The sequence below is a fragment of the Ranitomeya imitator genome, chromosome 3, assembly GCF_032444005.1.
Source record: "Ranitomeya imitator isolate aRanImi1 chromosome 3, aRanImi1.pri, whole genome shotgun sequence".
Taxonomy (NCBI): domain Eukaryota; kingdom Metazoa; phylum Chordata; class Amphibia; order Anura; family Dendrobatidae; genus Ranitomeya; species Ranitomeya imitator.
The window spans coordinates 421,449,362-421,476,049 of NC_091284.1; the positions used below are offsets into that span (position 1 = coordinate 421,449,362).

General features: G+C 41.3%; 1 protein-coding gene across 2 annotated transcripts in view; it reads right to left on the reverse strand.

Moving 5' to 3' along the window:
- The window catches only part of TBX4 (T-box transcription factor 4), a 364,040-nt gene that overhangs the window by 114,838 nt on the left and 222,514 nt on the right, over positions 1-26,688 (reverse strand). For both annotated transcript variants that reach the window (XM_069757214.1, XM_069757213.1), the window contains exon 5: positions 21,752-21,899. In XM_069757214.1, coding sequence (XP_069613315.1) covers positions 21,752-21,899 — 148 coding nt within the window. The remainder of the gene's footprint in view (positions 1-21,751; positions 21,900-26,688) is intronic.

The following is a 26,688-nucleotide window of genomic DNA, read 5'->3' on the forward strand; positions in this document are numbered from 1 at the left end:
GTTTGTGTACCCTCAATAGAGTATGCTTCACAGCAGTAGAACTATAAAGCTATAAAGTGAGTGGTCAGCCAGAAGATGTGTGGCTGGCTTGACTGTGCAGTGTCACTGGAAGCGGCAGAAACCCCATGGTAGAAACCACACACTCCACCTTCATGTATTAAAATCCTTCAGGACATGCAAGGTCCCCCTGCTCACACCAGTACATGTCCAGGCCCATTTGAAGTTCGCCAATGACCATCTGGATGATCCAGAGGAGGCATGGGAGACGGTATTGTGATCAGATGAAACCAAAATAGAACTTTTTAGCTTCAACTCCACTCGCCATGTTTGCAGGAAGAAGAAGCATGAGTACAACCCCAAGAACACCAGCCAGCTGTGAAGCATGTGTGGGGGAAACATCACACTTAGGAATTGCTTTTCTGCAAAGGAGACAGGAAGAGTGCATCGTATTGAAGGGAGTATGGATGGGGTCATGTATAGAGAGATTTTGGCCAACAACCTTCCCTCAGTAAGAGCATTGAAAATGGGTCGTGGCTGGGTCTTCAAGCATGACAATGACCCAAAGCACACAGCCAGGGCAACTAAGGAGTGGCTCCGTAAGAAACATTTCAAGGTACTGGAGTTGCCTAGCCAGTCTCCATACCTGAACCCAATAGAAAATCTTTGGAGGGGGCTGAAACTCTATGTTGTCCAGTGCCAGACCTGAAACCTGAAAGATTTGGTGAAGATCTTTATTTAGGAGTGGGATAAAATCCCTGCAGCAGTGTGTGAAAACTTGGTCAAGAACTACAGGGAATGTCTCACCTCTATAATTGCCAGCAACAGTTTATGTACCAAACTTTAAGTTCTGTTTTTCTATTGTATCAAATATTTATTTCATGCATTAAAATGCAAATTAATTATGTAAAAATCATACAATGTAATTTGATGGATTTTTTTAATTAGATTCTGTCTCTCACAGCAGAAGTGTGCATATGATAAAATTTATAGACCTCTCCATTCTTAGATGGGAAAATTTGTAAAATCGGCAGTCTGTCAAATACTTATTTTCCACACTGTAGCAGTTGCACATTCATTATTATTATTTATCTTAGAGCAGGAACATTTTTTTAACACATCGAATTGTGGAATTTATATTTATTCCAATATTTAAATTATTAATTAAAATCCACTTCTGTGGGAAAACCCCTTTAACAATTTTGATAAAAATTGTAAGAGTACAAGAAAAATGTTTGATTTACGAAATTCCAGGGTTAAATCCTGCTCAGGGTGCTACTACCAGATGCAAGAACAATAAAATTTAATTTCAACAAAAGTTTTAAAGAAGGCCAGAGTTGTGAGACATATTGAAAATTTGATGCCTGAGAAAACGATAAATTTGCTTTGGGAAAACCTTGAAGCGATTAAAAGAAGAAACATGTTCATCCCTCGAGTGGCTTCATTTGGAAGATACCTGCTTTATATATTTGAAAATATAGAGCAAAAATGCTGATGACCAAGCTGCCACAAAAGCATCTGAAAAGATTCCAGTGAAGACGCGTTAGGAAAGCAACAACATGTTAGGAAAACTTGGTCCATCTTCCTCAATTTACAAAACAACAGTAAAAGTGGGCAAAAAGATCAATCATAAATCCTACAAAAAATGCACTTTTATAGAGAGTAAAATACAATATTTATTAAATCACAATATAAACAGATATAAAGCTTCTCCAGCATCACCCCTTAATGACAGCCAATACGTCTTTTAACTGACCTGAGATATAAGAGAATAGCCTCCCCATACAGGTAACAATCCAGCAGCTGTCGGCTGTACACTATAGCTGACAACTTGCTGCATCAGCCACGATCAGTATTTCCACCGTCCAAATCTGTTTAACCCCTTAGATACTGCTGTCAATAGTGACTACATCATATAAATGGTTAACAGAGTGTGGGGGCTTCCTCTTTATCCCAATTGGTGCTCTCAGATCATGATTTTGTGTTCTTGATGTTTGCCATGGCCATTCATGACCAAATAGTGGCCTTAGAGTCTGACGGTTGTTGTAATGTGTTCAGAAGTTAGCGGCATTTAGGTGGTAAAAATACACATTTTCATTTCTGTCATGCCACTTTGCATTAATTCCTGAAAATCACTTGAAGGGTTAATAAACTACCTGAGTGCAATTTTCAATATGTCAGGGGGTGATGTTTTTCAAATGGTATCACTTTTGGGGGTTTCTCAATATATGGGACCCCTAAGGGCACTTCAAACATGGATAGGTCCCTAAAAAAATAAATTTTGTAAATTTCCTTGAAAAAATGAAAAATTACTGCTATATTTTTAACAAAATAAAATAACATTTTACAAATGATGCTGATGTAAAGCAGGCATGTGGGAAATGTTATTTATTAATGTTTATCTGTGGTATAACTATCTAGATTAAAGTGATAATCATTCAAAGTTTGAAATTGCTAATTTTTTTTACCTTTTTCTAAAATTTCCTATATTTTTTTAGAAATAAACACAAAACATATCAACCTAAATTTACCATTACCATAAAGTATAATGTGTCACGAAAAAACAAACTTAAAATCACTGGGATTTGTTGAAGCGTTCCAGCGTTATTACCACATAAAGTGACACTGATCAGATTTTAAAAATGTGGCTCCGCCACTAAGGGGTTAAAGATGCCAAGTGCACATAACAATGTCAGTCTCTGAGAGTTATTTTTTCAAATTGCCGGGTGTTGTCAAATTTTTAACCAGTGTTACTCAGAATTCATCGATCATCAATAATCCACTTTTTTTGCTTACTGACCATGAGTTGATAGCTATGTTGTTGTAGTTTTGTGTAATGCTCTTTATGTATTAAGTACAAAAGTCACATTTTTCCTAAAGCCAAATAAATACTTAAAAACTATCCATTTTTGAAATAAAGGAAATAAAAATTTACAGAGAATTTTTCTTTTGCCTTGTCCCTTTTCTATCTTTATAGCGCTATAAAAGTCCACACAGCTTTAACTTTACTTTCTGGTACCTGAAATACTAGATACTTAGGATTTTATATCCCTCTAATGCCACAGTGGGCTGACATTTTATTCATGTGCTTTAAATCCTACACCTGTTTCCTTTGGGAGAAATTATAGAATGGAATTCTTGGCATTTTTGCTCCTAATTACTGTACCAGATAAGGTTATAGAATCTTTCAACTGGTTATCATCCAAAGTTTCCAGAAACTAGCCCAGAAGACTTTGAATGTACTATAATAAATTGCAAAACATAAATATAGTTTGCATGTCCTACAGCAGCTTTGATAGTAAAAGTAAATTCAATTGAAAATACACATTTTGTTTTCACCAAAAAAAAAAAATAGAATTCCTTTCAGGTATATAGAAGATGTCTATTATTGTTTGACAAAAAAAATGAACATAATAGATAAACAAATATTTATTTTTCATGTATTGCAATCTTTGCATTAAAATGTTTAAATGATCCAAATTAAGATTTTTGAGTAATTTGTTCATGGATTATAATCCTTTTAGGGAGGTGAATACTAAAGTGGTTTCTCTTAAATGAAGACAATTGTCAATCAGTTCAACTTTACTGAATACAAAAATACCGTAGATAAAATAGCACATAAGGCATTTTAATTAGTGTTAATGTAAGGCTGTGCTCACATGTCATGCATAAACTGTATATTTTCTATCCAGATTTACAGGTGGTAAATCTTCAGCGTATTGCAATAGTAGCACATTTATTATTTTTTTACATATTAAAAAATCCTATTCCACATGCTGCAGAAAGCAAGGAAAATCCCAGTATGTAGCCGGCGCTCCTGTATAGATATTCTCATGGATGTTATATATAAATATCTGCTTTATTAAGGTAATAAAAATTTACAGGACAACGCATTTCGACTCCTACACCCTGGAGTCTTCTTCAGGTCAATAAAAAATAAATAATATTATTAGTTATTATTTCATTTTTAATGAAATGAAGAAGACTCCAGAGTGTAGGAGTGGAAACGTGTTGTCCTGTAATTTTTTATTACCTTAATAAAGTAGATATTTATATATAACATCTATGACAATCTCTATATGGGAGCGCCGGCTACATACTGGGATTTTCCTTGCTAGCTATTGTTTTACCACGGATGTCTGAGGGCCTTTTCCTTGTGCCCAGTCGGCCGAGCTGCAGACCGTTCCCCTTGGATTCCTGTCGGATCCCCTTTCAATGCTTCATTTTCGCCTTTGACTAGGTGAGTGCAATTATATAAGCGTGCAATTTACACCTAGTTTCTACTGCACTTAGATCGTGCGCGGCGTTGTTCCCTTTTTTCCCTATCCTCAGGGTTGTTTGGATTCACATGCTGCAGAAACAAAGCTTTTAAATGCTCAGCAGGTCAATTTCTGCAGATTGTCACCATAGATTTCTTTACCCTTTGTAATCATGATTCATCAAGGAAAATCTGAAACAAATCCACCACAAAATCACAACATAAAGCTTTTGTTGCAGATTTGCCATGGATTAGCGGCAAAGTTTAGGGCAGAAATATCTGCTGCAAATTAAAGGACATACCCAATAAAGCATAATATACCTAACAACTGCAACACTAAAATGAAGTCTAATTCTTAAAAGATCCAGAATAATCCAAACTGATGCAGTATAGAACATTTTTTGCGTTCATCTTACTTAGTTCTCTGTTTCTCTTTCAAAGACCACACAACACAATTTCTCTCGACCACCTCCAGTTGACATGTGTCAGTCTCTCTCGCTTTCTCTCATTTTTGGTCTCCTCCTGTCTCAATACTCTGCATCACTTGTGTTCTGTTAATTACACACTTTCTATCTCCTAAATCCAGTAGGCAACTTTACTATGGTATCAAACCTAAGGTCAACTCCACATATTTATAAACGAAGAGTAGTGCAGCCTACTCTTGACCCTGACTTTCAAAGCCTCCCACCATGCCCTCTTGTCTCTATTATCTACTCTATCCACTTTAGAATAGTTCAAGGAGCTCAGTGTGCTCATTGTACTTTCCATGAAAAACTCAACAGGTCCTGCTTGGCAAATAAAAAAAAAAATCAGCTCATAAAAAGCTGTCTCAGAATGTCTTCAAACCTTTAGTCTCCCCTTCCTTAGCATAGAGAGACTTTGATGTTACAGATGACCTAAGTCCCATCCCACTGCTGTTCAGCTCTACAATGCTCTAGTGGCTCTCCTCTGCCCAAAACCTGTTATGGTGATGCAGAATGTCTGCCTCAGCACCAGGGTCTTTTTGGGCATAGTTAGTTTTCCATACCTTCCATGCCTCTGATACTCTATACCAGTCACAAGAATGCACTTCTGCAAGATTGAAAAATAGACTATCTATAATATAATGGTAGGAGCGTCACTCTGTCCAAAGCCTTTATAGACTGTGCAAGCGTGACGCGCCTGTGCAGTCTGGACCCCACAGAGTTACGCATCTTCGGATAAGTATTGTGGCCCACTGAACTCCAGCACAACAACTTCAGAGCTGCCGAGACCCCCAAATCCCCCAGAAAATGACATAAGACGCCGCTACGTGATGACAAGAAGGGGCGGACTTACCTCTCTCGGCATCTTTAAAGCTGAGGATGTGCAGCGGTAGCCAGAGAGCTGTCAGAGGCAGCAGCACAAAGCAGAGCTGCCAGGGACCTCACCACTGGAGACTGCCTCCTGACAGGGGGACAGTCCCTGCCCTGTGGGGGCAGCCATGTGGGCTCTGGGGGGCTCCAGGCTCAGACCCCTGATCTGCTCCTAGCTGGGCAGCTGCTGGCTCTCTGCACTTCTGGTCTCTGGGCAGGAGCCCTATGTGCTCTATTCCATCAGACTGGAGTGAGACATCACTTTGGGGCGCTCTTTCCAATCCACTCCAGGGGGTTTGCAGGAATGCCGTGCTGGGATGTAAGGAAAGAGAACTGCTGCCCAATATCATCCTGGGGGCGCAGATCCTGGAAACCTGCTTCTGGGACACCTACGTGCTGGAGCAGTCGCTCACTTTCATGCAGGTGCTGATCCAGAAGGATGCGTCCGACACACGCTGCACCAACGGGGAGCAGACGGTCAGCGTGCAGCTGGAGAAAGTGGTGGGAGTGATCGGGGTGTCGGAAAAGTTCTGTGTACATCATGTTGGCCAATATCCTGCGCCTGTCCCAGGTAGAAATCGCTGGCCGGAGCTGTCTCCTGGCTGGAGTTATGAACTAGCTGGAGCTATGAGCTGGTGGGAGCTGTCACTTGGCCGGAGCTATGAGCTGCCTGGAGCTGTCAGGTGGCCTGATCTATGAGCTGGCCAGAGCTGTCGGGTGGCTGGAGCTATGAGCTGGCTGGAGCTGTCATGTGCCAGAGCTATGAGCTGGCTGGAGCTGTCACCTGGCTGGAGCTATATGAGCTGGCTGGAGCTGTCACCTGCCTGGAGTTATATGAGCTGGCCGCAGCTGTCAGGTGGCCGGAGCTATGATCTAGCCAGAGCTATGAGCTGGCTGGAGCTGTCAAGTGGCCGGAGTTGTCACTTAGCCGGGGCTATGAGCAGGCTGGAGCTGTCAACTGGCAAGAGCTGTCAGGTGGCTGGAGCTATGATCTGGCCAGAGCTATATGAGCTGGCTAGAGCTGTCAAGTGGCTGGAGCTGTCACCTGGCTGGGGCTATGAGCTAGCCAGAGCTGAAAGGTGGCCGGAGCTAGGAGATATCAGGTGGCTGGCCGGAGCTGTCAGCTGGTCGCAGTTGTCATATTGTGAGGCTGATGGACAGCAATGCAATTAGTTTTGCTTCACATGTTGCGTTTCCTATGTACTGCCCCAGTCCAGGATTGTGCTTCTGCGGTTTTTCATCACCTCTGCCTGTCTCTTCCCCCTATGCCTTATGGGCATGCCTTCCACCCCTTCCCACTGATGCTCTCTGGTGGGGTTCCCTCTAAGAGCTGGCCCCTGTGGTTGGCCTCCTGATGGTTGGCAGCGCCTCCTCAGGTAAAGCTCCTGTTGGCTCCTGCTCAGATTTAGCATGGTTTTATTGCACTGGCTCCGTGGATTTGGACGTGTATTGTGGATTGACAGAATGGGAGTGCAGGATGGGAACAGCACATGTCAAGATGGGGGTGCAGGATGGGAGTAGCAAATGACAGGATGTAAGCACCACATGACAGGATGGGGGCAGCACATACCAGAATGGGAGCAAAGGATGGGAGCACCACATGACAGGATGGGGGCGCAGGATGGGAGCACCACATGAGAGAATTGGGACACAGGATGGGAGCACATGACAGGATTGGGGCACAGGATGGGAGCACATGACAGGATGAGGGCACAGGAAGAGAGTACCACATGACAACATGGAGGCGCACAAAACAGGATGAGGGTGCAGGATGGGGGCTGCACATGACAGGAAGGGGGCGCAGGATGGGAGCAGTGTGAAACAGGATGGGGGCGCAAGATGGTAGCAGCACATGACAAGATTAGGGCGCAGGATGGAAGCTGCACATACGAAGATGGAGAACATATACCAATATAAATGCTCGCCACTCGGGCGTAGAATGGGTTCAATAGCTAGTTTATATATAGTGCAACATAACCTATGTTCATGGCATGTCTAAAGATATCTGACGGGACTCTCAGCTAATGGAACCCTTAAAGGAACATATTACAATGAAGATACATGGGTAGTTTTTAGACTGAAAATAAGCAAAAATCTCAATTGTCATCCTCCTTATATACTTTTAGCACAGTTAGAGTAATGGGGAGGAGGGACATTATACCTGCTTTGACTGAAATAAACGTTGCTCAGAAGTTGCAGCTTATAAGCAGCAGAATGCTAGCTACTAGAGTTGAGCAAATTTGTTCCGGTTCCAACTTATTCAGAAGGCTAGAGCATTTGCACACTGACCGATCAGCTGATCGATGCCGCTTCTGCATGTGTTGCTGCTGTGTCACAGTCACAGCACATGCATAGAGAGCCTGTTTGTTAGGCTCTCCATGCATGTTTCGTGCCTGTCACACAGGCAGCTGCGGCGCTTATCAGCCGTCGCGCTCCATGTATCCATGTTCGCTCTGCAGCTTATTCGGCAAACGCTCTAGCTTGCCGAATAAGAGGGAACCCGAACAAATTTGCTCAACTCTAGTAGCTACACCCTATTATCTCTAGCATAATGTCCCAGAAGGGAGGTGGAGCATTTAGGAGCAGAGGCAGTTCTTATTACATGGGGTCACAGTGATAATTAGTAAAATTACATGAAGTTCACTCTAAGGCTATGTGCCCACAATCAGGTAATAGCAGCTCTTTGGACACAGCGTATTTTCACTGCGTCCAAAACGCTGCATTCAATCGCGCAGATAAATCCGCATGTGTTCATTGAACCATGTGAATTTACCGCATACAATACATACAGTATCTATTGTGGAAATTTCTGTTATGTACAGTAGCGTCTCCGCTGCAGATGACCGACTTGCTGCGGCTGGTGAACCAGTACCGCGGGTACGGTGTTCATTTTAGGACATGGTCACAAATCAAAGTCAAACATCAGAAATACTCTGTCTGATACCTCATTGTGATACTTGAGTCTGATACCTGAGTCTGATACCTGAGTCTGATACTTGACTCTGATACTTGACTCTGATACCTGACTCTGACACTTGACTCTAATACCTGACTCTGATACCTGACTCTGATACCTGACTCTGATACCTGAAATTAGTAAAATTAGTAAAATGAGCTAAAATTACTACCTGGGATCACTTGAGCTTGTGGTGCAATGGTAAGGCCGATGGCTGTAGTATCTAGACGCAGGATATATTTTTTTTCCGCCGGATCGGTTTTATTTTTCTGCCGAATCCGTTTTTTTATGCCGGATCCAATTTTTTTTTTACGTCGGATCTGTTTTTTTACGCCGGATTCGTTGTTTTTTTTCGCCGGATCCGTTTTTTTTTTTACGCCGGATCCGCTTTTTTTGCCTGATTCGTTTTTTTCTGCCGGATCTGTTTTTCTTCCGCCTAATCCGTTTTCTTTGCCGGATCCGTTTTTCTTCCGCCGGATCCGTTTTTTTACGCCGAATCCGTTTTTTTTCGCCGGATCCTTTTTTTCTGCCGGATCTGTTTTTTTACGCCATATCCATTTTTTTATGCTGGATCCGTTTTTTTTTTTTTTTTTACACCAAATCCGTTTTTTTTCGCTGGATCCGTTTTTTTCTGCCGGATCTGTTTTTTTTACGCCATATCCATTTTTTTACGCCGGATCCGTTTTTTTTTTTTTACGCCGGATCCGTTTGTTTTCACCGGATTTTTTTTTCCGCTGGATCCGTTTTTTCGCCTGATCCATTTTTTTTACGCCGAATCCGTTTTTTTTCGCCTGATCCATTTTTTTCCTTCCGGATCCGTTTTTTTTACGCCTGATCAGTTCATTTTTGCGCCGGATCCGTTTTTTTACGCCGGATCCGTTTTTCTTTTGCCGGCGTAAAAAAAACGGATCCGGCATGAAAAAAACGGATCCGGCGTAAAAAAACGGGGTTTTTTTTACGCCGGATCCGTTTTTTCCGCCGGCAGAAGAAAAACGGATCCGGTGAAAAAAAAAAATGGATCCGGCGTAAAAATAAACGGATCAGGCATAAAAAAAAAAACGGATCCGGAAAAAAAAAAAAATTCGGCGTAAAAAAAAACCGGATCCGGCGAAAAAACGGATTCGGCGTAAAAAAAACGGATCCGGCTAAAAAAAACGGATCCGGCAAAAAAGACCGCATCTGGCGAAAAAATATGGATCCGGTGTAAAAAAAACGGATCCGGCGTTAAAAAAACGGATCCGGCGTAAAAAAATGGATATGGCGTTAAAAAACAGATCCTGCAGAAAAAAACGGATCCGGCGCAAAAAAAAGAGATTCGGCGTAAAAAACCCGGATCCGGCGGAAGAAAAACGGATCCGGCGTAAAAAAACGGATCCGGCAAAAAAACGAATCCGGCGTAAAAAAAATGGATCCGGCGAAAAAAATCGGATACGGCAGAAAAAAAACGGATTTGGCAGAAAAAAAACGGATCTGGCAAAAAAAAATGGATCCGGTGTAAAAAAAAACGGATCCGGTGTAAAAAAAAACACGGATCCGGCGTAAAAAAAAGGATCCGGCGTAAAAAAAACGGATCAGGCAGAAAAAAAACGGAGCCGGCAGACAAAAACTGATCCGGAGGACAAAAACGGATCCGGAAAAAAAACGGATCCTGAGGAAAAAAAACGGATCCTGCAGAAGAAAACGGATCTGGCGGAAAAAAAACGGATCCGGCCGACAAAAACGGATCCGGCAGAAAAATAAAACCGATCCGGCAGAAAAAAAAAAGGATCAGCGGAAAAAAAAATGGATCCTGCGTCTAGAGGCTACAGCCGTCGGCATTACCATTGCACCACAAGCTCAAGTGATCCCAGGTACTAATTTTAGCTAATTTTACTAATTTTACTAATTTCATGTATCAGAATGAAGTATCAGACTCAGGTATCTGAGTCAAGTATCAGAGTCAAGTATCAGATCAAGTATCAGAGTCAGGTGTCAAAGTCAAGTATCAGAGTCAAGTATCAGAGTCAGGTATCAAAGTCAAGTATCAGAGTCAGGTATCAAAGTCAAGTATCAGAGTCAGGTATCAAAGTCAAGTATCAGAGTCAAGTATCAGTCAGGTATCAAAGTCAAGTATCAGAGTCAGGTATCAAAGTCAAGTATCAGAGTCAGGTATCAAAGTCAAGTATCAGAGTCAAGTATCAGTCAGGTATCAAAGTCAAGTATCAGAGTCAAGTATCAGAGCCAAGTATCAGAATGAGGTATCAGACAGAGTATTTCTGATATTACTTCTGATGTTTGACTTTGATTTGTGACCATGTGTGAAAGTCAGGTATAAGAGTCAAGTATCAGAATGAGGTATCAGACAGAGTATTTCTGATGTTTGACTTTGATTTGTGACCATGTCCTAAAATGAACACCGTACGCGGGTGAGTTTACGCAGCAGTAAATAAAGAAGCACAGTGGGCATGGGATTCCTATAAATACCATCCAGTGTACTTCTAATGTAGAATGCAGCGTTTTGGGGCAGCACAGGTGCTCGTACCCAAAGAACAGGCAAAGAAGTATGAGTTTTCACAGTTTTAGACTGAGTAGATTGAAATGCCTTTTAATCTCCCTGGAGTACCTCAAAGTTGAGCATGCTTCAGTTGCCACATACAGTAACACTTAAAGAAAGACCGTACTATATGGCAAGTCAAACAAATGAAACATTCTAGAAGGGACTAAGCAAAATGTCAAAGTTGCAATCTTTGATATATGTGCAAATAAGTGGAATGGCACCTTTGAAGGGAATCTGTCAGCATATTTCGTTATTTAATGTAAGAGCACCATAATGTAGGGGAAGAAAGACTGATTGCAGCGATGTGTGACTTACTGGGGGGTATTTTACTATTTTAATACAATCAGCATGAAATTATCATTACTGGACAAGCTGTCCTTGTGTCTTGTAGTCCAACCATGACCCCAGCACTGATTAGCAGCTGTCTGTCAACACACAATCTACACAGAAAGCTGTTAATCAGGGGTGTAGGCTGGTTACACAGGGCTCAACATTCAAGCTTTACTAAATCGGAGCAGATAAAACTGTGATTCTATCACAACTGCTGCACCCAGTAAACCGAGTGACACATCGTTGGAATCAGGGTTTCCATCCCTACCTCATGCTGCTATCACATTGCATAGCATAAACCAGATTCCCATCAGGTCACTTGACAAGTGATTGAAGCTTTTTCCCAGAACTTCACTTAATCAAGAAAACAATTTATTTAGCTGATGGAAGCCAAATAAATGCAGATGGTGCTGGACGTGGAGTGCTCATGAGCCCCAGTGAAATAAAACCTATTGTATGCCTCCAGTCTACAAGGAGGTCTGTTATCTATAAAGCGTGTGACAATAAAGAACTCACTGCAAACATTTCAAGGTGACAAGTGTACAATACTGAATGGAAAGAGAAAACTAACAGTGATCAGATGAAATCTGACCCAATTGCTGAAGTCAGCACAAGCCCAAATACTATAAGTAAACAGATGTTAGGGCTGGCGGAACGCACCGAGTAAATAGAGAGATGTTATTTGGTGCATTCGCAACCCAGGGTCCACCCTGCAGGCGAGAACCTGCTGCTGGCAAATCACGGCGATATATGGCGGTAGAACCGAACTCTGTTACTTCACAGAGTCGCCTAAAGAAAGCACTGTGTCCTGTTAACCTCACAGGAATACACAGCGACTGCCGAGCAGATAGCAGTTGGTGGTTACGCAAACATACAATGTCCTCACCGGAGGAGCCGGTATTCTAGGGGCTTATTTCACCCGGGGCCCTGAATCTATACACACAATCTCCTCACCGGAGGTGCCTGTATTCTAGGGGCTTATTTCAGCCGGGTCCCTGAACACATACAAACGTAACCATACTGGCGCAAAGCACAAAACTTAGATTTGATACTAGCGCATGGCTGTGTGGCCATGCAAAGCTTTTATAGCTGTAGCAAGTACAGGACCTTCCTAGAAGGACCAATGAGAGGCTGCCACAGAGCCTAAGGAACTTCAGGACCTTCCTGGAGAACCAATGGGTTTTGCTGCAGTATCTAAGCATGTGACCCTCGATCTCCAAGGAGAGATCTTACCCTGGGCATGCTCAGAAGGGAAAAAGCAGGACTTAGTCCCAAAAGTGTCTGCTCGCCGCTGCCCAGCACTGGCTTCAATGGCAGAAGCTGGAAAACCAGCAGTAACCCTTTGCACAGAGTCAGACTGAGCGAGATACTGGGACCGACGTCTCTGCTGACCAGGCTCCACCATGGCAGGAGAAGAATGGGAGACAGCAGCGGAGATGGCCCAAGATTCCCCCTGTGCAGAGGTGGGAACTCGACCCCTAACAGCAGATACCACCAAACCAAGATTTAGAACTAAGGCGTTCAACAAAACAAGGCAAATCAAAGCTAGATGTCGTTAATCAAAATGTATAGGAAGATATATACTGCAGCTTAGCTGTCAGAAGGGGAAGTCAATACATGGATAAAGGCTGCATGGGTAGACATGAAATCTATGCATAACAACCAACTATGTCTAGAGATGGAATACTTAAGAGCCAAGCAAATTCATTGAATGTTCCATTTTGGGGGGATCTTTAAGAACAGAGACTTCTGAACTTACTATCCTGGACATAATGTTGGTTATTTTCGCTAAACTGTTCATTGCAGAGAGAGACTTTCCAGGATAGTGAATAGACTGGGTCTAATACACAAGCTTTAGCTTTAAAACGGATGTTGGCATAAACGGCTGCAGGCTTATGCTGTGGAACTGTGTTGAGCCGACAGCAAATGGAGCGATATTAATTGTACTGTGTGATCTCTTTACATTGTTTGTGTTAGTTGTTTCATGTAATCCTCTATGTTGTGATACTGCAGATCAGATAAAGGTTATGTATGTCGCATGTACAACACTTCATTCGCCCGCAATGTTTGAGTGCTGATAATTTTGCCGAAAGCTTAAAAGGATTGTCCGACGAACCAAGTACATTTTAATTAAAGGGAATATGTCAGCAGGTTTTTGCTATGTAATCTGAGGCCAGCATGATATAGGGGCTGAGACCCAAATTTCAGGGATGTGCCACTTATTAGGCTGTGTGCTGGTGCTTCAATGCAATGAATGTTTTATCACCAGGGGATCACGCACCCTCCTCTGATAAGCAGCTTAGTGTCAATCGACAATTAAACAAGACAAATCCATGGAGTACATTTTTACAATGGTGATTTAGCTATTGAGTATGGAAAATATGTTTACAAAAATTGAAAATATCAATTCCAAATACAATTAAATAGCATAAAAAGGCAATTTTTTTGGTATCCCACCTAAGAGCTACTGAATCGCACATTATTTAAAGAGTTAATTCTAGCAATGATAGAAAGATGTCATAACACATTACATCACAGCTTGTCGCATATGATAGCCACTGAGTGGTCATAGTGGTCATGCTGACCACTGTCCATTGCCGAAAAAAGCATACCATGAGCATGTTTGCAATAAACTAGACCATGGGGCAATGGAAAAAAGGTGATATGGTCTGATAAATCAGGCTTCTATAACCTGATATCAACATCTGTGTCATTAAGTGGGTAAGAGTTGGCAGCGGGACTTACCATAGGATGATGGCATGCTGGCGAAGGCATTGTGAGTAGAGATGAGCAAACCTGAACTTAAGAGTCCGGTGTTCGTACCAGACAATTAGTTAGAACACAGACTTTCCCCAGAAAATGATTGCAATGTTCGGAGTTCCGGGGGAAGATTATTGCAGAGAGAAAACTTTCCAGCACAAAAGCCCGGATCCCTATTCTCTTGAATGGGCTTCTGGTTCTGGTTCAAGTATGAATACAGTTCTGGTACCTGAAACTTTTTAATAAAGAACCTGAACTTCAGTGGGTCCACTCATCCGTAATGGTGAGGCTCCTGGCATTGTTTCCTATTACTAGCACGATTTGGTACTCTATTTTATTAACAGTGCATTTGTGCTTCATTTGTAGGAATAGATTATCCTTATTTCCATCCCCAATATAATACTACAATATTAAGACGGTATTTTTTCTCAATTCTTAGTGAATTTCCATGGCACACACAAACTTTATGATTCCCTTCTGCTGGAATTTCTGCTAAATGAAATAGGAGCATATGACGTATTTATTATCGGAAATATTTCTTCTGAATCTTGAAAGCTTAACCTTTGCCCTCTTGGGGAAGCTGCAGTCATTCAAAAGATACTTCATCAAAATCAGGCTGTAAGCTGGACCAGTGCCTATCTTCTAAGGCAGCCTCCTGTCTCTAAATCTCAAGGATCTATACAATCTTGTGGTGGGGGAGTTAATAGGGAGTATAAAGATTTTTTTTTATTTATTTTCTCTGCCCACATGCATGCTGTCGAAGTTTGAGAAATAGTGACTTGTCAAGAAAGACCTAATTCTTATTTAGTAAGTGTGAACGAAGGTAGAAGGATAATTCATGTTAGTAGCAAAATTGACATCTTGTCAGTTAGGCATTTATAGCAGTTTTTCTCTAAACTGGTATACAACCCCTGGCAAAAATTATGGAATCACCGGCCTTGGAGTAACCATTACTGACTACCACATTTTTTGTTCTTGATTTCTTTTAGTGTTTCTTAAAGGCAGAAAGTTGCCACTTGAAATGACTTTAGTTTTGTGCCATGTTTGCAATCAGCATTTTTATACAAGATTACACAACTGAATGAACATCCTCCAAGGCCGATGATTCCATAATTTTTGCCAGGGGTTGCAAAAGGGAGCCCTCACTCACTAGTAAATATTCATAAGCAGCCATTTAATGCAACTTAAATAATGAGGTGGTTTTCGATGTTAATTAATATTTTTATTACAATGGAAAATAATGGTCTAAAACAGACCTGGGCAAAGTGCTACCCGCGGGCTGGACCAAGACAGCCAGAGTGCTGGATGTGGACTGAGACAGCTGAGACTCTTGAAACCAGAGGCCCACGGTCTGCACCATGCCCGCCCACTCGCCCGCTGTCTCTGGCATCGGCGCTGACTTGTTTGGTGGAGGAGGAGCCTCCGGCCACTTCCTCCACCAAACAGCTTGTGATACGGGTGAAACGGCTGATGCGTTGACGTCATTTCATCGCGTCAGCTGTGTACTATGGAGTCAGCACACCGAAGGTAGAGAAAGAAGCAGAGCACCAGGGAATGGGACCGAGGTGAGTATGTGCTGTTTTTTTTTTCATATGTATGGGATGTTTGGGTGGGCATGGGGATGTCATGCTGCACATGGGGAGGCTATGGGGTTGACATGCTGCGCATGAGGAGGCTATGGGGGCGTCATGCTGCCCATGGGGAGGCTATGAGGGTGTTATGCTGTGCATGGGGGGCTATGGAGGTAACATGCAGCACATGGAGAGGCTATGGAGGTGACATTCAGCACATGGGGAGGCTATGGGGGTGTCCTACACATGGGGAGGCTATGGGGGTGTCATGTAGCACATGGGGAGGCTATGGGGCTGTCATGCAGCACATGAGGAGGCTATCAGAGTGTCATGCTGCATATGGGGAGGCTATGGGGGTGTCATGCTGCGCATGGGGAGGCTATGGGGGCGTCATGCTGGGCATGGGGAGGCTATGGGAGTGTCATTCAGCACATGAGGAGACTATGGGAGTATCATACTGCACATGAGGAGGCTATGGGGGTGTCATATTGCACATGGGGAGGCTATGGAGGTGTCATGCTGCACATTGTGAGGCTATAGGGGTGTCATGCCGCACATGAAAATGCTATGGGGGTGTCATGCAGCAGATGTGGAGGCTATAGGGGTGTCATATTGGACATAGGGAGGCTATGGGGGTATCATGCAATATATTGGGAGGCTGTTTGGGGCTTATGCAGTATATATAAGGAGGCTGTGCGGGGCTCATGCAGTATATAAAGGGTGGGTGTGTGGGGCTCATGCAGTATATAGGGAGGCTGTGGGGGCCTTATTCAGCATATAGGGAGGCTCTGTGGTGCATACTGAGTATATAGGGAGGCTGTGGGAGCCTCATGCAGTATATAAGGAAGCTGTGTGGTACTCATGCAGTATATATAGGGAGGCTGTGTAGGGTTCATGCAGTATATATAGTGAGGCTCATGCTGTATATGGGTAGGCTGTGTGGGGCTCATGCCATGTATGGGGGAGGCTGTGTGGGACTCATGCCGCATATGGGGGAGGCTATGTGGGGTTCATGCCGCATATGGGGGAGGCTATGTGGGGCTCATGCAGTATATAGGGAGGCTCTGTGGGGGCTCGTGCAGTATATAGGAAGGCTGTTTGGGACTCATACTAATTTTATAGGGAGGCTGTGTGGTGCTCATGCTGTATATACGGAGGCTGTGCGGGGCTCCTGTAGTATATGGGGAGGCTGTGTGGGGCTCAGGCAGTATATATAGGGAGCAGACTCCTATACAGAAAAGAAATACCAGAATAATAATCTTATATAGTCAATGATTTTGTTTTCCTTGCGGCAGCTGCATAATTTGCGGCTACTAGACAGCTTGATTACATGTCGAGATTCCCTAGCAACCAGGCAACCCCCACATGTACTCAGGCTGGTTAGCAGCCATAAATCATGTAGCTGAGTCAACATAAACTAAATCTCTGAGCAGTCACAAATACTCGGAGACCAGCGTGGTTGGGAAAACCTGAGCAATGAGTATATTCGCTCATCACTAATAATTATTGTCAATACAATAATTATAATGTATTGATATTAATATTGAGCAGACAAATAATTTCAGCCTATTGGTTTGGCCCTCCACAACAGTCAGTCTCTCATGTGGCCCCTCGGGAAAATTAATTGCCCATTAATAGGTAATTTCTATGAGTCTGCTTCTGCTATAACAGTCACTTATTCTTATGGAACATGGCCGGTTTCTGCAGGAATTTAACCCTGCTGTGCCCTGCAGAGATTAGCTCCTTCGCCCTGTCCCGTGCTAGCAGGGCCTTTATTAAACAGCTCTTTCTACCACTTCCCACTCTATCGTTGGTTCCTACTCTGATAGCTTTCCTCTGTATCTCGCTTCACATTAATGACCAGGCTTGTTTATCCGCCCCGCCTTACCTTTTTGCTCCTGACCTTGGCTATGTTTACTGATCCTGTGCTGCCTGCCCCAACCATGGACCATGTCACTAAGCCTCTGTCTCGATTCTCTGTACCTTGTACCCGCGCCTCTGACATTGTGGTCAGCTGCTGTAGACTCGGGGACTGCCTTGAAGTGGTACCTGGTGACTACCGGCAGCAAAGCCTTTTCTCACCTTCAGAGTTTGTAATGAATACCTGGGTAGTCAGTTACAAACTTCCAAGGTAAACCCATCTCATTGCGGTAACTTAGTTACATTAGTTGCGTTTTTGCTAACATTGCACTGGTTTATAGAGTGCTTTAAATAAACCATTAGAAGATTTAAAGAGACAGTGTTCCTGTGTCTACCTTTATGTGCAGCCAAGTGAGCCGATCGACCACAGAACGCACGGCTCAAGACATTGATACCATGTAATGGAAATACTTCTTACAAGAAATGTAGCACCACATGTAACCACTAGCTGTGCACCTCTGTTTGAAACAGAAAATATACTGATGATCAAGCTCTATACATTGCTACACACTGTATACTACTCTGGCAAAAATTAAGAGACCACCACATCAAAACCCTGTCATGGGCAGCCCTATCTCCAGACCTGAACCCCATTGAAAACCTCTGGAATGTAATCAAGAGGATGATGGATAGTCACAAGCCATCAAACAAAGAAGAACTGCTTACATTTTTGCGCCAGGAGCAGTGTAAAAGACTGGTGGAAAGCATGCCAGGACGCATGAAGGCTGTGATTAAAAATCATGGTCATTCCACAAAATATTGATTTCTGAACTCTTCCTGAGTTAAAACATTAGTATTGTTGTTTGTAAATGATTATGAACTTGTTTTCTTTGCATTATTTGAGGTCTGAAAGCACTGTTTTTTTTTTTTTTTTAATTTTGACCATTTTTCTTTGTCAGAAAAAAATACAAAATTTATTGCTTGGAAATTCGGAGACATGTTGTCAGAAGTTTATAGAATAAAAGAACAATTTACATTTTACTCAAAAATATACCTATAAATAGAAAAATCTGACAAACTGAACATTTTGCAGTGGTCTCTTAATTTTTGCCAGAGATGTATGTATATGTTTCAACAGTCTCAGTAAACAGTTATTATTATGGTTTTTTGATTACTGTATCATCTAGCAACATGCAACCAACTGAAAGGAAGTGTCAAGATGCTTTTGTCACACAAACAACCAGGGATGCATTTCACTGGTGTGTTGGGTCAGCACATACAACTCTCAGAGTGATATGACGAGAAAAAGATATCTAATGAGCATGGCCAGCTTTACTGTTGCCATTTCAGATTTAGCCATTAGTAAAGAATAGCTATCAGAAAGCAGCAAAATACTCTAGATACCCACTCCCATTAATTTGAAATAGTCTAATGGTGTTCATGATATGCAGGCGGCTCCTATAATCTTCAAGCACTGAATGCACTGTTTTTGTATGCACTGTTGTAAGAATCCAGTGTTGAAATGTAAAAGTGTATATCTGCCCCCAACCCGACCTGTAAGAGAAGAAAACTAATTTTTATTATACTCACCTGCGGGGTGGTCTGGTCCGATGGGTGTCGCTCTTCCTGGTCCGGCCCCTCCCTTCTTCTTGTGATGCCACCTTCCTGCTTGCTTAATGTGGATGACACATCTCCTCGGCATCACCCTCTTGTGCAGGCACAATTCTCTGCCCTGCCTCCCAGTTGCCAGGAAAGGTCAAAGAGCCCTGGCGCGTGCACACTGCAGTACTTTGCTTTGCCCTCAACCGGGCAGAGAAGTACGCCTGTGCAGGAGCACTGTGCTGAGGAGACTGTGTGGATGCTGAAGGCATGCGTCATCCACACGAAGCTAGCAGGAGGATGGGGATTGTGAGAAGATGGAAGACCAGTGATGCCCATTGGACCGGACCGCCCCGCAGGTGAGTATAATAAAAGTTATTTTTGTTCTCTTGCAAGTTGGGATGGGGCAGATATACAAAATTATATAATGCTGTATATCAGCCCTGAAAGGTGTATCTTAAACCACTTCAAAACATTAGCAAATGCTTAAAAGTATGAACATATAAATTTCTATGCAAAAATGACTTGCTGTTCATACGTTTTAGCCTTAGAATGTATTTTAACCTCTAAAGTTTAAAAAAAAATAAGAAGTGTTTAAAAAAAGTGACATGTATATTCTTCTGGCATTATATTTCTCAGAAGACGCTTTGTACTTTACAATACCAGTCAAAGACAAAGCTCAAAAGGTGCCCAAAAACAAGTTTTGGAGTGTTTCGCCAACATTTTGTATTAAAGAAATGGTAGCGGTTTCTTCATTGTTCAATGGAGAGCAAAAAATGATAGTAAAAAGGCATCACAAAAACCATGAGGAAACTCTCAAAAAAACAAAACTGCTAAATAGAAAATGGCCAAAACTGTTGCAAAAATACTCAGCAAACAACTAAATGTAACATTTTCAGATTTTTCCATGTATTCTAAGTGGATTTACCATGGAAAAACTCAGGTTGAAATAGATTTACAGATCAGTTATGAAATTTCATATTGCAATAGATTCATCTCCTAAGAGATCTGTTTAATAACGTTTACAGAGTGCGCTGTGAAATGTGGTGACTGATCCGTTTTAAGACTTTCATACTCAGAAGACATGAAAAGCTGAGATGTCAGCGGAATACAGAATCTAATTAAGTGATACTTATTGATGTGTTGAACTGATAAAAACTATATTTTGTATATACATAATAGAATATTTGCCGGCGTTAGTTGCACGCTCTGCCAAAGTTACAAATGTAGCATTTCTTAATATGAGGCACATACTATAATTCAGCAATGAAATACAGTAGGGGAAACTACAATTCAACATCTAACTTGACTTCAATTGATTGTGCTGTGTTAAAGGGATTGTACCCAATATATGAGCAACTGTTGATAGAATAGAGAGTAGATTAGTCATTTCTGGGGGTCTGACCGTTCCCTCCTCCTTCCAGTAGATAATAACAGAAAAGGGCTCTTCTCCAAGAAATGTATATGGGCCCTCTGCAGTCCAATACCTCATCGTAATGCATAATTTCATCTACTTTGGTGGAAGTGGGCCCCTTTACCGTTCAGGCCCCTATGCGCCGGTGCATAGGTTGCACCAATGATATTTCCGCCCCTTGTCCCTCCTAATACTCACAATGGTTCTCCATAACCAAATGGAACAGAAGTCAAGCATGCACTCCTCTGCTTCATTCATTATCTATAGGTGCAAAAAGTACCAACAGCCAGACTTGCAGCAATCAGTAAGATATCACTTATCCTGTGTGTATGGAATACTTTGCATACTTGGTACAAACCATTGAAATGTCCAATTAAAATACTAACATGCTATCTTTATACATCATGGCCATGGCCGGACTGGCCATCTGGCAATTGTGGCAAACTCCAGTAGGGCCTTTCCGGTCGTGGCGTGGACCAACGTGTCTGCTACGTTGTTAGCAGAATTGTTGTTCTCAAGACACCCATACTGTTAGGAGTTGTGATGGAGGTATCATTAGAAATATTGGTCTTGTAGTAAATCTTGCATTCTTCCATTCATGGTAATATTAGTAATATATCCCATCTAGTGCTTGGGGACGAGAGAGCATGGGCCTGTGTGATTTCAAATGCCAGGACTGAATTTCAGCCCCAGCCCGTACCTGATCATGGCTTTGTGTTTTAGGCTGAAATATGCTGCATAACTGTAAATATTCTGTAGAATTGATTCATATAGAAAAATATTTTCATTTGCGACACTAAAGCTTTGTCTGACAAAATTTCCAATTTAAGCAGGATTCCATGTAAATCAAGTATCCAAACAGCCACTATGTAAAATTGCATTATTTGCTCTCTTGTTTATATACAGTCCTCTTATTTTATGCCCAAGATATTGAATTTGGTTCTCGCTAAATAAAAAAAAACAGTATGTACCATAAAACAAATGAGGGAGCCATCATGCTAGAAATCAATATTACAAGGACTGTGTAAACTTATTGCATGTAATAATCAGAGTAACCTGCAATATCCAATATTATCAAATGCAGATAGTTTTGCATATAAAAACATTATACAATATAACATTAGTTGGAATCTTACATGGCCGAAAGGATCAAGATGGTTGTTGGTTAATTTTAGTTTTTGAAATGACACCAGTTGCCTCATCCAGTGGGCTCCAGTGGCAGGAGAGTCCGGATGAACATATAACCTTCCAGGCATTGCAGGCTCAGCTTTTCCTGCCACCATCCTAAAAAATAAAAAAAATGAAATATCAATATATTTAAAATTATACTAAGGTTATGAGAGATTATGTGTATACAGCTATAACTATAAAAAATAGATACAGTTCAATGACTGACAACTACAGTAAGGTCCAATAATATTTGGACAGCGACTGAATCTTCGTGATTTGGGCTCTGAATGCCACTATTTTTATTTAAAATTAAACTGAGATGAAACTGAAAGGTTGAACAAAAATATTCTGTGAAACGTTTGAGAATTGCAACCATTTTTCAAAAAAGCCTCCTCATTTCAATGGCTCAAAAGTATCTGGACAAATTACCTTTACCATGAATAACATGTTCATATTGAATACCTTGTAGAGAATCCTCTGCAGGCAATGACTGCCTGAATTCTGGAAGCCATGGAGATCACCAAACGTTGGGTTTCCTCCTATGTGATGCTTTTCAAGGCCTTTACTGCAGCTGACTTCAGATGTTGCTTGTTTGTGAGTCTTTCTGCCTTAAAGTATGTCTTAAGTATTTAAAATGCATGCTCAATGGGGTTTAGATCTGGTGATTGACTCGGCTATTGCAGAATATTCCACATATTTGCCTTAAAAAAACTTCTGCGTTGCTTTTGCAGTATGTTTTGGGTCATTGAGCCTTTCCAAGCCTTCTCCATGTTTTCTTCTTCTCATCATTCTAGTACAGGTTGATCTTAATTTTATCTGTCCAAAGAATGCCTTTCCAGAACTGGGATGGCTTCTTTAGTTTTTGTTCTGCACAGTCTAGTGTAGTCTTTCTATTTTTAAGGTTGATTAGTGATTTGCACCTTGTGGTGCACCCTCTGTATTTGCTCTCATGAAGTCTTCTCCTTATGCTATACTTAGACACTGAAAGACCTACTTCCTGGAGAGTGTTCTTCACTTGTTTGTATATTATGAAGGGCTTTTTCTTCACAATTGAAAGGATTCTGTGATCAATCTCCACTGTTATCGTCTGTGGATGTCTAGGCCTTATTGAGTTCCCAAGCTCACTAGTGTACACCTCTTTTCTATGCAGAATTTACCAAATTATTGATTTTGCTACTCCTAACATTTCTGCTATCTTTTTGATGGTTTTCTTCTTTTTTTGAGCCCAATGATGGTCTGTTTCACTTCCCTTGAACGCTTCTTTGATCACATGTTGTGGGTTCACAGCAACAGCTTCCAAATACAAATACCACACCTGGAATCAGCTGCAGCCCTTTTAGCAGCTTAGTTGATAATGGTTTAACAAGGCAATAGCCCATGCAGCTCATGAACAATCTTTTGAGATAATTGTCCAACTATTTTGGTCTCATTAAAAAGAGGCAGCTACATATTAAAGAACTGTATTACCTAAACTATTATTCCAATTAGGATGTGAATACCCTCACATTAAAGCTGAGAGTATGCACTTTAATCCCATGTTGATTATATAATTTTGGTAAATGGATAAAATGCCAAAACATGTGTCACTGTCCAAATATGTCTGGACCTAACTATACCTCTCCTAACCATCCCATGCACTGCACAAAAATGCTGTGGTCTGTATGTAGAAATGGAAAAAAACATGAATTAGGCTACGTTTACATGTCCAGTAGTGATCAGTTAGAACGGATCCAGCAGCAATCCATTGGCCAAAAAAATTGTGCAGACACAACTTTTTAGTCCATTTTTAAAACACTAATCTCTGCTGGATTTGTTTTTTTAACATTGGAGTCTATGGAAAATGGATCCAGTAAATAAAAAATGGAACCTTTACAAATGAATTAATGACAGAATCGGAAACATAGAGGGAAGCGCTGGACTACGCTGGAACTACATGGTAGCTTTATTTTCTAATAAATTGGTGAATAAGGGACCGTTGTATTTCTTTCTCCCTTTTTATGTTTTTCCATTTTCCACTTGTGGACTACATCAGATTCCCTGGACTACATCGGATTCTGTGGACTATATGGGACCTCCATGATTTTTTTTTCTCCATAAATTGGTGAACCAGGAAAAGTGTGGGGGAGTTTTTTATCAAATAAAGTATTTTTAGATGTGTGTGTATTTTTTTTTTTATCACTGGGTTAATAATGGGCGTGTTTGATTGACACCTCTCTATTACTAACACCAGGGGTTGATGGCAGTAGTTGTATTTTGGGACAAATCAAAGCTGATTTCAACCCCAAATACCATTACCACAAACACACCGTACCAGGGCAATTGGGAAAAGTCAAGGTGAAGATCCAAAATTTGCACAAATAAATCTCACCTCAATCTCATCTCAGCCAGTTCTGAGGTGGCTGCAAGCTGGTATTTTTAGGCTGGGAAGTGCCCAATAACCATGGACCTTCCCAGTCTGATAATATCAGCTCACGGCTGTCAGCTTTACCTTTGCTGGTTTCCCAAAATAGGTGAGACTCCACTCGCAACCATTTCCTTGCATTGGTGAGTCTTGGCTGATATACGGGCCACATGCAGCATGCTGTGCCTAATTCCACTGCCTCATTTAATGACATTGGTGTGAGTGCAATGCGATTTTTTATCACAAAGCACTTGGCATATTTATATGCAGATGCGAGCAAACCCTTATAGAAATCTCCTACCAACTCTGCTCTTTCTTTACTCAGTGTAAACTGACCTGTGGTGCATTTTTTGTAACTCCACAACATACCAATTTCTCTTTTAGGTATGCAATGCACATGCATTCTTAATATGTTTCCAAGGCAGAAATGCATCAAAAATGCATGTAATCTGCACATGACTATATCATTAAAGATTTGTCAAAGCCAAATACCAGGAAGTATAAAAAAAGCAGCTTTGTTTAAAAGGTGACAAGAGAGAAAAACGCAGCAATGCAATGAAAAGGTATGTAAACAAAAACACTTAAAAACGCAATGAAAAAACGCAAGAAACCTATTACTTAACTTTACTTTCCCACAATGAGCTTTTGATGAGTTTTTGATGTTGCAGATTTTCTGCCCCCTTTTCTGTATCTTAAGTAATTTAGGCTACCTGTGATTTTTTTTTAATTGTGCTTTTCATGCATATTTATCACGTTTTTCACACTTTTTTTGTTTTGTTTGTTTTGGATACTTCCTGATATTTGGCTTTGTCAAAACATTATTGATATAATCAGTTTTGAATTATATGCCCTTTTGATGCGTAGAAACGCAATAAAAATGCATGTACATTGATTACCTGTGGATTTTCTGCATCTAATGCAAGTCTATGCAAAAATCTGTACATAAAACTCAACGTACCTGCAAGAGAAATTGACATGTTGCGTAAACACGTTAAACATTCACCACAGGTCAGTTTACCATGAATAAAATAGAAGCACACTGAGCATGAGAGCTCTATAAATCCATTCCACTTTGCTGGTACTGTAAGACACAGCGTTTTTTAGGCAGCAAAAATATGCGGAATCATATTTCATCAAAACCGTATCATGGGCACACATCCCATGATTATCCATACACACGTCCATGAAAAGTACAGAGCCGAGTGTGAGACTCTGAGAACCTATTCTGATCCATCTTGGCAGATCAGACTTGGTCATATAAGTTAATGGGGATTCTTCTGGCTTGCTTCCATTTTGCTTTCACATCTCACCTACTTGTTATTTAGTGATCAATCATTTAAATCTAATTTTATTAATGAAAAAAAAAATTTCAAGTGATCTTTTCTTTTTATTGGCTTAGGAACAAGCATATCTCTTCCGCGAAAAAAAAACCCAGATAGATGCAACCTGGCTATTACAGGATTACATCAATGATGACTCCTGAGTCCTGGGTCATTCACATGTACATGAGGTCCATGCAAAATCGCGGAGACTCATCTGATTTTGATCTGATTGTTGGATCAAAATCGTCAATGCAAATCTATGGGTCCGTGAAAAAATTGATGCCATCCGAGTGCAGTCTGATTTTCACAGACTGTTAGAAAGGAAAAGAATAGGGAAACGTTTTCCTTTTTTCTCACAAGAAAATCTGATGAAACGTGGACCAAATTTGGACTAAACTCTGACTGAAATCACTAATAAAACTCAGTTTTTCTTGTACACCTAAATAAAAATAATATATGAATGAAAACTTAGACTATATGCACCATAGCCTAGCATCTGCACAATTTCTGCATCTCTTTGCAGGAAAAAGATTACCGCGCACTCAAGACTGGTAAGATGTAAAAGGTGTATGCCAATTTTATTGAAGAAAACAAAACAAAAAAGAAGTGGTTGCCACATTCATATTCATTTGAAATAGACAAAAACCCAAATGAATCTTACCAGTCTTGAGTGTGCGGTAATCTTTTTTGAATGATTGACTTGACCTCATGGTCAGTTTACCAGCACCTCCTTGTCCCTGACCTGAGTGCACACCATTTTCCTTGTCTACGTCTCTTTGCAGGAAAAACGCAGCTGCAAAAACACATGTTTTTGCCACATTTTTGCTGCGTTTTTGCTTGCATTTTGCTGCGTTTTTGCCCTGCACTTTTTGACTGATTTGAGTGAAGTCAATAGTGATATACACAGGGCAAAAATGCACAGAGAACTGACATGCTGCAGATTATTTTCTGCACCAAATCTGCAAGTCACAAATAAGCAACGTGTGCATGACACTTCAGGTTTCTCATTTACCATGCTGGCATCAGGATTGCTTCAGGTTTTGCTAGCAAATCTGAATGGCAAAAACGCACCAAATCGGCAACGGTTGCCCAAGCCCTTACAAAATTTTTTCCAAAGGTGCATGGTTCCTTCTGCAATAATTAACATCAAAAAATGCAAAAGAAGAGTAAATATGTATTT